Source organism: Crocodylus porosus, unplaced genomic scaffold, assembly GCF_001723895.1.
Source record: "Crocodylus porosus isolate Cpor-Errol unplaced genomic scaffold, CroPor_comp1, whole genome shotgun sequence".
Lineage (NCBI taxonomy): Eukaryota > Metazoa > Chordata > Crocodylia > Crocodylidae > Crocodylus > Crocodylus porosus.
The window spans coordinates 12,525,085-12,537,551 of NW_017728909.1; the positions used below are offsets into that span (position 1 = coordinate 12,525,085).

General features: G+C 42.6%; 1 protein-coding gene across 2 annotated transcripts in view; it reads right to left on the reverse strand.

Moving 5' to 3' along the window:
- Positions 1-7,783: 7,783 nt before the first annotated feature.
- CUNH18orf25 (chromosome unknown C18orf25 homolog) overlaps positions 7,784-12,467 on the reverse strand; it is a 64,271-nt gene continuing 59,587 nt past the window's right edge. The window contains exons 5-6 of one of the 2 annotated variants that reach the window (XM_019531812.1): positions 9,037-9,222; positions 7,784-8,374 (exon numbers count right to left, since the gene is read on the reverse strand). In XM_019531812.1, the coding sequence (XP_019387357.1) occupies positions 8,341-8,374; positions 9,037-9,222 (220 nt within the window). In that variant the 3' untranslated portion in view covers positions 7,784-8,340. Of the gene's footprint in view, positions 9,223-12,467 lie in introns of both variants that reach the window. The other variant, XM_019531813.1, reaches the window with a different exon arrangement.

The window sequence follows — 12,467 nt, forward strand, 5'->3', positions numbered from 1 at the left end:
TAAGCTTGCTTCTCTTTCAGTGAAGAAAACAGCCTCCCCACTTAAAATATGTGCTCCTCTTTGGGGGATTGATGGGGGGTGGGATGACTGTTGTATGTGAGAAAATATGGTAATTTAACTCATGCATGTATAGAAGGTAACCATGAGCCTTGAGCAACTGGGGAACCTTAGAGGGGGCAAGAGTCAGGCCCAGTTCACAATGGTTCCCAAGGTAATGGTCCCAGTTTTGGAAAGAGCAGAGTATTCAGGGTGAAAAGTCATCCATTGTGCTTCTGGGGGGAGCTGAGCTCTCGACAGACCGCCTTCAGGAGTCTCCTGTGAGCTTCATCCTGCACCCTAGCAAAGTTCTCCAATAGGCCTTACTATCTGTACAAAATAGGGGCATTTCAGCCTGCCGAGCTAGTAAGCTTCAGGTGCACTCAGGGTCTCCCAATTTCACACAGTCTCCTGCCAGGAGTTTTTGCAGGCCTCTCGATCCTCCCCAGCCTGTGCTGACGCTGTGCACACATCTCCCCACCATTATCATCTGTTTGGCTAAGAAGTCAGTCAGGGTATCTGGTTTTCCAAATGTTAAATCCTACTGAAGACAGAGAGAATATTACGCTGGAAGGCATTCACTGGTGCCATCAACCAGTAGTTGAGTTCATAAGTCCAGGACTAAACAGATCCCCCCGCCTCCCAACAAACACACATACTTGTCACCCCTTGGGCTTCCAAAATCAAGAGGGTTCTAGCCATAAAGTTGCCGAAATCCTGATGGTTTCAATAACCACCAGAACCACTCACCCGGGAATGCGAGGGATGCTCCATCACTTGAAGCCTATAGAGCAAGGCAGAGGGTCTTTCCAGAAGGGATGCTGGAGCACAAACAAGTCTTGGGCTTGATGCAGAAATTGCTGGGCGATGCCTTGTGGCCTGCATTATGCCGAAGTCAGCCTGGATCGTCACAATCATCCCTACTGATCTTTAAGACCCAGGAATCATTGGATTGAAAATTACTGGTCACAGTGCTTGAACCTCCGGTCCCGGATACTCTGAAGAGCCCTCACACAGAACTGCTCGACTTTCCCTTATTTAGGCCCAGAGCAGATTTTGCAGATTTTCTTCCATTGCCCCTTTCCCTCAAATCTGAGTCATAGCCCTCAGCTGGAGAAATATCCACCTATCACCAAAACTACCCTGAATCACAAACAAAGGGGAATAAAAATCATGATCTGTTCAGAGCTTCTTTCCAAGCAGAACCTCTCCCCCACCTCCTTCCCCCTCCACAGCAAAGGAAATAGTTTGCAATGGGTCGTTTACTAGCTCTCTGCAGTGTCGCACAGGGTTTCTCTGTGGTTATTTGGGCAGATGACAGAACCTATTAAAGCTGTAAAAGGCTGGCAGGATGAAGGTGTTACTAAGATGTCAGAAAATAGATCTGCAGTGGTTAGCTTGCCATTTGTAACCTGCTCAGATCCTGTAGAGGGGTATTTTTATTTGGCCTTTTGTCACACGGAGCCCAGGGACAGAGTGTTAATAAATGGACTCAAATGGGAAGTGTAATCATGTGGAAAAGCAATACAATTACACCTTCGTGAATCTCTGTCATATCCTGTGCATCCACTGTGCCAGGTGAGATGAGTTTAGAATAAAAACACCTCTCACAAAGCAGTACAGCAGCAACGCAATTCCCATCCGGGTCTTAAAAGCATCGCTCCGACCCAAATCCCTTTGACATTAAAGCTGCCATTGGGTTTCTATAAGACAGCATCACCAGTCATAATATAAAGGATAAAACCCACATACCTCAGACCTCCAGATGGAGAATTTAAATATATACTGGTTTTAAAGACATCCACCACTCAGTCTCTCTCTGGGGGTTACGTTTTACCTAACTTTAAGGTGACCGAAAGGGCCATTATTAGGGCTATCATTAAAATCCGCCAAAAGTGAACTATAGTAAAAAACAGAATTGCAGAAAAGTAGTACGGCTGGATGGGACTTCAGAAGTTTATCTACTCCCATCCCCTGCTCAAAGCAGAAGTCTGGTAATTTGAATTTTTCCCAGGAAAGGGAGGAAAGTCTATTGCTTAAGTCAGTCATGTTCAGCCTTCTGTCCCTGTATGTCAGGTGAGTGGCACGGGGCTAGTCCAGGCTGGATGCCACATGTGGAGTCAGCACTTTGGTGTGATCCTGTGAATGGGACTAACCCCATAAACCAGATTAGGTCATGGAATGAGCCCATGCGCCAACCCCACTGTGGACTAGTGCACAGGGCCATGTCCAGCCCACAGGCAATTTGGCAGCATTACTCGCTGCTCCCAAATTTTCAGGCCCCACAGGCCCGATAGCAGAGCGTGCAAGCTGGAAGTCAAGCAGCGCTGGCCTAAATCATTTTAAAGACAACTGAAGAGAAGACAAACCCAGTCTTTAGCTGGGCTGGAAGGAGGTTATTAATACATTTGTCCTTATATTTAATAATTCACAAGGTGACATGGCTACAAAAAGGTGGAGCTTGTTGCCAAAATTTGCTGATGACAAAGTTGGAATAAGGAGGACGGGAATATTTGACAGAGGGAATCAGATGACCTTGAAGCCTGGGAAAAGGCAAGCAGGAGGACATGCAGTAGTTCATGGTCATGCACTTACCGAGTAATAAGAATTGCTGGGAGCTCATCTTCTGGAAACAGTTAAAAAGACTAGAAATACCTAGGGGGGTGTCAAGCATGACCTGACTAAAAGCCACCAGTGGTATATATAGGTCATGAAAAAGGCAAATGTGGCCTTGGATGCATCAGGCAAAGTATTTCTAGTAGATAGTGGGACAGTAATGACGCTGTACAAGGAACTAGTCAGACCTCCACAAACACTATTTTCAGTTCTGGTGAGCTATGTTTAAGAAAGATGCATTCACAATGGAAGGAGTCAGTGAAAAGTTTCTCGAATGATCGGGGGAACAGACGGACCAATCTGCGAGAAGAAACTAAAATTGCTTGGCATGTTTGAGCAGCGCGAAGGCTGAGAAGGGATAGGTTTGTTCTCTATATAGTAAAGGATTTAAAACAGAGGAGAGAAAGGGACTATTTAAGCTAAAGGACAATACTGATACAAAAGCACATGGGTATGAATGGCTACGATGATTTAGAAACTAAGAAGTTTTGGCACCTCAGAGCCATGCAGGCCTCCAACAGGAGCAGTGGGATGGAAAACCAGAATGACTTCACAGGGAGTGGGATCAGTTTATGAATTAAATGCCACAGGGTCTGAGATGGCAGGGGGCTGGACCCAATGACTGAGGAGGGTTCTCCCAGTCTTGTGCTCCTATAAAATAAAGGGGAAGTATAGCAGGTGTAAAGTGATGCACAGACCAGGACCTTAAATAGGCAAAAAAAATGTATAGTTACTCACTGAGGGGCAGCCCAGGGTTCCACAATGCTTTACTTTTTTAGATTTCAATCTAAATCACCAAAAGCATATTAAACAGATTTATGACTTTCCATGAACAACTGAATGGAAATGACACATGTTCTTCTCATCACATCATCTTTCTGGCTCCAATGTTGTTTCTCACTTGCCTCTTGCACACTGGTTTGTGTGAGATCTCAAAACAGCCACATCAAGGCAGCAGACCCAAGCAATTCGGAGCTGAACTGTTTTGCTTGGTTCTCTTGGATCCGTTCCATCCCCTCCCTTAAGTTACCATTTCACAAATGCACCACACCCTCCCCCAGTAGCTGGCTTAATCTTAATTTTAAGGCAAATTGTAAACACAGATGACTAATAACCTCCAGGAGAACACAACCAAAGGATGTGGGGGTGGTGTCAGTGAGTCAATGGTCTCAAGCAGTCTTTTAGAACAGAGTCTGCACAGGAACACGCTGAAGTCTTGCTAAGCCCAGCTCCCCGGATAAACGTGGGTCCTTGGAAATACATGGCAGAGTCTGAGTTCAACGCGAGGAGGAAATTATTCCTATTTTTACCCAAGACCACTGAGTGTACAACCTGTTGTTAATGATTCAGCATTTGGGAGCAAGCTGCTCTTTCCTCTACCTGGAAAAAAGAAAAGAAAATTGCAGCCATGCTTCAGTGACATTTTAGGAGACAAAGCAATAGCAGTTGCCATTCATAGACTGCGGCCACAAGACTGGGGAAAAATGAACAAACAGCGTTTCAGCAAGACACAGACGTATTTACAGTTGCCTCAGTGAAACAAACCAACCTTTCAATCCACTTACCAAAGCACAAATGAAACATTTTCAGAAATTAAGAAATCATTCTGCCTCCAAGTTATTCTCCCTCCCCCAAATTGGAGCTGACCTGTTAGCTCTCACTGATGTTGCATGTCCCAGGAATCACGTTTTCTGTAAAAGCCTAGTGGCAACATGAATTGAAACAGAAGGCAAGAGTTCAATATGGAGGTGGTACGTCCAGTGCTGTATGCCTTACCATAAGGCTAAGCTTTGGGCATCTTCTGGTAATGAAGAAGGTAAATTAAAAAAAACAAACACTGAGAGAGAGAAGTGGTTAGAACAGACGTTCACAGACATCGCACTGTTTTGGTGCAAGCCTCAGAAAGGTTAAGAACTGAAATGGTATGACGGTACCTGTGGGCTCCTACTCGCACGCAGGGAGCTCGCTCTGGCACGCTGGAAATCCAGCACATTGGAGCAGACTTCATTAATGGAGTTAATTAAGACTCGATTCATCGAGTCTGCTGGAACACAGAAATTAACAGTCTCCGCAGCCTCGCACACCACACGGCAGTGTCGCCGTGCGTGTCTCTGCACTGACAAAATGGTAGTGGGGCGCTTTGAAATAAAACACATCCAATGAGCTTCAGTTCAAAGTGCCCTGCTGCCGTTTTTTCAGTGCAGGGACATGTGGCAACACTGATGCATATGATGTGTGGGCGCTTTTAATTAGAGTGGCTTGCTAATTAAAGGGCTGAGTGCCACGTCCAGGAACACATGCAAAAATGCCCTTCATTGGTATTTAATGGGCCTGGTCCGTATCACTACTTTACCCAGGAACCTCCTCATCCGATATAGATGCCCATACTAAACAGAACTTTCCACTGCATGATTTGACTTGTAAAAGCAGCAGGTCTTCTCCTTTCTCCCAAAACCTCATAGGTGTGGCCAGGCCTAAGTACAGGCAGCTCACTTAAAGAAGAGACCTTTGCATTTAGTTCTGAAGGGGCGAGAAGTCCCAGACATATTTATCTCCTCCTGGAATAAGTTCTACAGGCCACATTTGATTCCCAGGGAAGTTCCTGCAGTTTCACATGTCCAACATGACGTTGTCATGGGTGGCCACAGCCACAGAAGAAAAGATGTGCTCTCAGATAGCTGGGGACAGTCCTGGGTAAGGCATGGAGTATCAGCTTTGTATCTTGGAGTGTCAAGAGACACTGAGCTGTATTTTCATCTATACAGGGAGTCTCAGCAGATAAATTTGAAGTTGGGTAGAAGGCACATGGCCAGGTAGAAATCTGCATTTTTAATACCCATATCTAGCTAGGTCCTGTAGGTATTTAGTATCCAGTGCCTGTAAATCAGTGAACACCAACCAGTGGATCTTGATCCACTAGTAGATCTTGGGAGCATCTTGGAGTCTATCTAAGGCTGGGGTTGGGGGCTGAGTACATGTGTGCCCCAATCCAGCAGGTCAGTCCGTGGGGGAGGGAAGGGGTGGGGGCTAGACTGAGGCCCCCACAGTGAGGGACGGTGCTGCAAAGGCAGGACTGGGGTAAGTTGAGTGAGGCCCCAGCTGGGTTGGACTTACCTGCTGGGGAGGCACACCCCCAAACTATTTTTTCTCCCTCTGCCTTCATCTGCCCCCCACCCTTCCCCCTCCACAGACTTATCTGCTGTGTGCGTCTTGGGTTGCTTTTAAATGGCAAAAGGTATCTACTTAAAAAGGCTGGAGACCACTGCTATAAATCAACTTCCACCAATGCTGTAATCCATAATGGTCATACTGGACTGCATCTGAAGTAAAGAGATGCCTTTGGGATCAGGAAAAAAAAAAACCCAAACACCACAACATACATCTATCTATCAAGGAAGATGTTAAAAGGAGGGAATAGGACTGAATTCTGAAGCTATAGAACCAAATTTCAGAGCCTAGTCTTTATTTTATGGACATGCAAAGTATCAACACGTTAAGTGAAAGTAGAAAAAAAATACCACACAAGATAATATTGTTTAAATAATACACTCTATTTTATTTTATTTTGTCTTAAAATAGTTTAACCTTTATGCTACAGACTTGTTTCAAAAACAGAAGGTCTCATCTTGCACCAAAAATATATATATTTATATATATTTATATATATAACACTCTTTTATTATTATTTTTTTCTCCAAAGACCATTAAATACTAGATGGAAAAGAGAACTAAATAATGAGTGTCAAGAAGAACCAAATTTTTAACTCGAGTTGCACATTTCAACATTTAACTCTAAGCAATGATTTGTCTTCAATACAGAAGATTCCAAGTTCAAACTCCAGCAACAGAGGAACTGCTGAACCATAAAAGGCTTGAGCCAATGCACACTGAAATGAATGGAAAAGCTCACCATCAACTTCAATGGGTTTTGGATCAGGCCCCAAGTGCACTGGTTCTTAGCCATACAATGGCTAATATTTCACTTTCCTGTTGAGAGGAGCAAAAAAATGTCGAGGCACAACTTGCTCCCCCTAAAAAAAAAAAATCCCATCCCTCCCCCACCCCCACCCCAAAAAAAACAAGAAAAAGAAACAGGTCTTAGCTATCCAGTGATTGTGGTTTTCAGATCAATACCCTTTAAAATTTGTTAAGAGTCAAAGAAATATGTAGTGTCTTAAATAAAAGAAAACTGGCATCAGGCTAAAATACGTGATTTGTTTAAACAAACACAGTGCACAATTGGAGGAAGTTTAGTTAGGACGCAGTCATTTTTATATACACATGGAAGTCATATCATATACAAACTGAAAACAGAATTAGTTTGCATTTTGTTTTTTTAATGGAAGGACTATGAATAGGTCCCTGCAGCTTTCTTAGAAACTGAGCTTTAAAAGACAACTTCATGAAACAGTGAAAAGCAGCCAAACTAAATTTCGTAGACATTACATAGACATTAGGGCTGGAAGGGACCTCGGGAGATCATCGAGTCCAGCCCCCAAGTTAATTTACTTTATGATGCCAGTTTGCTAAAATGATGGAAGAGTTATGCAATTAGCAAGTTAGCATAAAAAGATCAATAGCCACTATTACTATGGTGTGCCGGGATTACAGACTTCTCTCTATTGCAATGAGTAGGGATCACATTCACTCCACTCCCTCCCAGCCCCAAACAAAGACACAAAAGTGAGAAGTACCAAGTACTTCAGGTTATGGGCATGCAATACACTGATCACAGTATAATTGTTTCAGAAACCATTAGGCCAGGACACAAATTTGTTACCAAGACATTCTTTAAAGTGCAATCATAACTTTTCCACTTTTTGAAGCAAAGAAATGTTGTTATTAAATATATTCAATCGATCTAAAAAAAAAAAAAAAAAAGAAATTGTGCCACCAAAAAGAAAACTTGTCAAATATGCAGCTTTTTCCAAGCCAAGCAAATTGTGTCCTACCCAAATTAATGCTAAATGAAAATAGGATGCAAGTTGTCCCATCTGTCATATGGTTTAACCCCTAGGTGGTAAAAACCCCCATGTCTGCACTGTAAAAAATGCATTTAAAGCATTTTGATCAGAAAATGATACATTTTAATTGCACAGGCGATGTTTAAGGTGGATGCCTTCTTATTTTCAGTCTTTGGTTTTTGCCTTGAACAAGAGTCACTTTAACAGATTAAGGGCCAAAAATGCCAATACTCACTACAAGGACTACAGCTGAAGAATGAACTATCCATTTTTTTTAATTTTATTTTTTTTTGCTGTAGTAAGCTCCACAATCTAATAGCAAGTGTTTCCAGGATGAGACCCTGAAGGGAGATTCCAAGACTACCGAGGCTTGGCCAGGGGGTTAGGAGAACAGGGCAGAACTGCCTAGAACAAAGGCTGACAACTTCTGCCTAGAACAAAGGATGACAACTTTTAGCCTCGGTCCTACAAAATACTTCAGTATCAGCCACAGTTTCACACATTTGAGCAGGCCACTGACTCCAAGGCGGGTTACTTCAGGGCTTCAAGTTACACATATGGTAAAGTACTTGGCTGGAATGGGGCCTTACAGGATTTGAAGAAAGGGAAAGGAAACAAGAGAGAAGCACGAGAAAACGTTCCAGAAAGATCTTAAAATTCTAGGTATACGGCTGTTTTAAAAATGGGCGTGGAGGGCTCAGCCTTTTTATGATGCTCTACTTTCTTATACTTTGTGATGATCAGCTGCTCTGAAGTCACTATTAAAAAATACACAAGAGGCATGAAATGACCAGTAAAGCACAGCAGTCAGGTAGACAGAAGACTAAAAGCACTGACTAGCATGTAAACTATAAATTACATAGAAAATAAAAACTCCATTTAATTAAAAAGCTGTTTCAGTGCACGTCATGGGCCTTTTGTATCAAACGACCAAATCAGCCTGGATATAAAATACTCTTGGCCCTATTTTCAGAAATGCTGAGCACCTGCAGTTCCAGTGAAGTTAACAGGGCCCCAGCACTGCTTAAACTTACTGATGCTCACACAGCAAAACCACTAACTTCTACAAAGAAAAATCAGTGTGATCGATAAATTTAAATAATTTTGATGTCAGAGATGGGAGAGGGTGGGAGGCCGCAACTGTATACACAATTATTTCTTCAGATTCACACGCACACATTATGCATATCTGTAGTTGTCATTTAAATTCAGTGCTACCAAGTTTTCATACTGGGAAAAATCTTCCTTTGAGAAGGTACGTGATATTAAAATTACACTGCATTCTTATGGAAAACCAACTTCTCCATGAGTTTGGATTCCTAACGCCAGGAACAAGGCTTCTGAAGCTGAAGCTATAACAATGAACTTCTGGGCCACAAAGGGGAAGGGCAGGGGCAAAAACACAGTGACATTGCATTACAGTAGATATTTGCGCCTGGTGTCCTCATCCAATGTGAGATCAACTACTTCTGGGGGCGAAGACCAATTCTGCTGGGGAGTCACAGCTGTCCATGATTGTGTTTGCCGAGTGCTAATGTACTGTGAGCCTGAGCCATGCTTCCAGGAAGACACACTCTGAATCACCCCTCCCCGAGGGTGTACACACCTGCAGCAAAACAAAGAGCACAAATATTAGCACTACTATCAGTGTTCCATGAAAGTCTCAGCTGCAATGTTAATTTACACATGATTAATATACATCTGTCTCCAAAATTTGATCACAAGCTTTTCCATTTGTGAGCTCGCTCACAGGACTTGCTACAGCTTTTCAACACATGTTGACCTGAAAGCCCTTGACCGTGAGACCAAAAAATAAATAACTGCTGCCAGTGGATATGACTGAGGCCCTGATAAAGTCACTGGGAACCATGCATGCCTGTTACAAGAGATTATCTGCCCAACAGCACGTGGCATCATGATCTAGTCAGAAACCTACCCAGTCCTGGGGCAAAGAAACAGTTGGTCTGCTGGAAACTCCAGCCTGGGGGCTGGCCCTGGACTTCAGGGGAATTTTTCTAGGGTGCAAACCATGACAAGAAAAAGAAAGAACATTTCCATTTATGAAAACGGGTCCCTATTAACAGAGGACATAATTGTCTTTATATTACATATATTACCATTATTACAGATGGCAAGTAACTATGTATTGTATTTATTTTTAAAAATAAAGCCATTCCCTTTGTCCAGCTTAATTCAAGATTGCCAACATCTGGGCAAATGCCAGTTTACTGTACTGAACAAACCTAAGGTCCTAATTCAGCAAATCACTTCTGCTTGTAATCATCTGAATAAATGAGACTTCATTGTGTTTAAAGTTAAATACATGCTTGAACACTTTAAATCACACTTAAATTATGCTAATTTGCATCTTACTTCTCACTGTTATAGTGCATATGGGTATGTGTCATGAGAAGTGCTCATAATTAGGAAGAAACTAGAAAACGGATGATATGCGATTGGCACTCTTTTAGGATTGTCACATCATTCACTGGCAGTGTTCTTAAATAAATGCTAGTAAAACCTTCATCCCATCCTGCTGTTTATTACAACGTGTGTGTACAGACATGCATATGCATGCATGCATGCTTGTTTTCAATTTTAAATGATGCAGTTTGGAAAAAAATTCTCACAACCGCTCAGGTTACATTTCCCACCTCTTCTCTAAGGGGGGAGGTTGAGATTTTTCTAATTCTGCTTGGTGACAATCTTCCTTTGCTCAAAATAATTTTAAGATAAATCAGATCTCCTTTACCGCTCTTTAAAATATCAGAACGCAGCATTCATCTACCCTATTCTTCTTTTAATATGCTATTTAGCTATATAAAAGTTCAGGATGGCTTCTCAAGCTATTGCTTTCCTCATGTATTCTGGGGACCAATAATATCTATCTAAGGTTCCCTGTCTGCAGTGGAAGATTTGAGTTCATATCCAGTATTTAGGATTTTTTTTAAATGCTTTTAGTCATAACATAGTGACGTAAGAAAATGTACTGTATGGTACTGGAACGTGTCCCTAGGACCACCGTTACAATGCAGCATCCCGGTGTAAAACAACAGCTTCTTAGACACCTAAAACCCCAAAGTATCTTCTCCCCCTGAAGATGATAAATCTGTCTATGAAATGCTGCGTGGAAATGATACTTAACCAAAACAAAACAAAAAAAGTCATACCCTTGAACAATTCACACAAAGTAGCCAAGAGCAAAAGTAGCTCAATCAAACGTAGCTCAAGAAACATGCTTTCCAACCTGTGGCTAAGGTGGAGACATCTTCAAGTAAAAGGCAACAAAACCAGAAGAGGGAGAAACAGTGGAAGATTGTTTTACATACACGCATGAAAATAAAATCTATTAAACAAAATTAAACAAAACTGAACAAAAACAGCACATGACTATCAAATGGGCTGTGTTCTAGGAAATGCCCAATAGTTTTGAATGATGAAAATCACCACCAACTCGCTAAGAATCTGGAAAATGACAAATGAAGGAGACACAAACTCAGGAGTTCAATATCCCACACCAATTCAGCAACAACATGGAAGATGGAGCACATAAAAATAAACAGTGCAAGCAACAGAACTGAATCCAAGTCTCAAGAAGTATGCAGAAAGTACTGATCAAAAACCTAAAACCTTTTCCAAATGACAACCCTGCCAGAATCCCATCAATACTTCGTAACTGCAAGCCTAGACCTGAAAGAGAAATAAAATTCTAAACAGGATACAAACAACCACAAGAGGCAACTTTCAAGAGGAACCGATGAGATACGGTCTCCCCAGATATGGCAGAATGGTGATGAGCACAAAGGAAAAATGCAGCTGCAGATGACTCAAGTAAAAAAGAAGTGTGAAATGAGTTTCTAACCAGTCTCTATTGTTGAAGAGCCTGGAATTGCACCCCTGCTTGAACAACCCGATGCCCACTAAGCATAGCGTTCACCAGTAGCTGCGTATTGAATCAAGACAGGAATCCCCACACTGTTTTGTCTCAATGGCATTTATCAATACTGATGCAAACGAGTAAATGGCATTGGTAAGTCCTCTACAAGTAAGTTTTCACATAGAGTACATGTACTGGATGACATTCAACTGGGACAGTGCCTACTGAATTCATCTATTCCCAAGCAGGACAGACCCCAAAAGGTTTCTCAACACATCATAAGACTGTCATCCTTATATTCCTTCCCACCCCAAATGCCACAGGGCTACATTGTGTCCAGGACCATAAAGGACACAATGTGGATGCTCCACATTGGATACTTCGTTCCCAGCCCTGTGAAGGAGTATGCAGGGTACAGAGCTCTGGTTATATTACCCTTGCCACGACACATCCCTGCCCACCCCACCCCGGCCACAGGCTGCCTATGCATGTTCCAGGCAGCACTTTGTGTACACAATTCATAGACTGTAGTCAGAAGGGACCACAAAGGATCACTATGTCCGACCCCCTGCCCTTGGCAGGAAAGAGGACCAAGGTTAAACGACCCCAGCCAGGTGTCTATCAAGCCTCCTCTTGAAGACCTCAAAGTTAGGTGATAGTACCACCTCTATTAGAAGACTGTTCCAGATTCTGGCCACCTGCACTGTAAAAAATGTCTTCCTAATGTCTAACCTGAATCTACTCTCCACTAGTTTGCAGCCATCATTCCTAGTACTCCTAGGGGTGCTCTGATAAATAGCGCATCTCCACTTCCTTGTTGTCTTCCCTTGATAAACATATAGGCAGCTACAAGTTCTCCCCTCAGATGTCTCTTGCGGAGGCTGAAGAGATCCAGATTCCTCAACCTCCCCTTGTAGGGTCTTGCACAGAGGCCACTAATCAAGCAAAGGACCCTCTGAACCGTCTCCAGATTT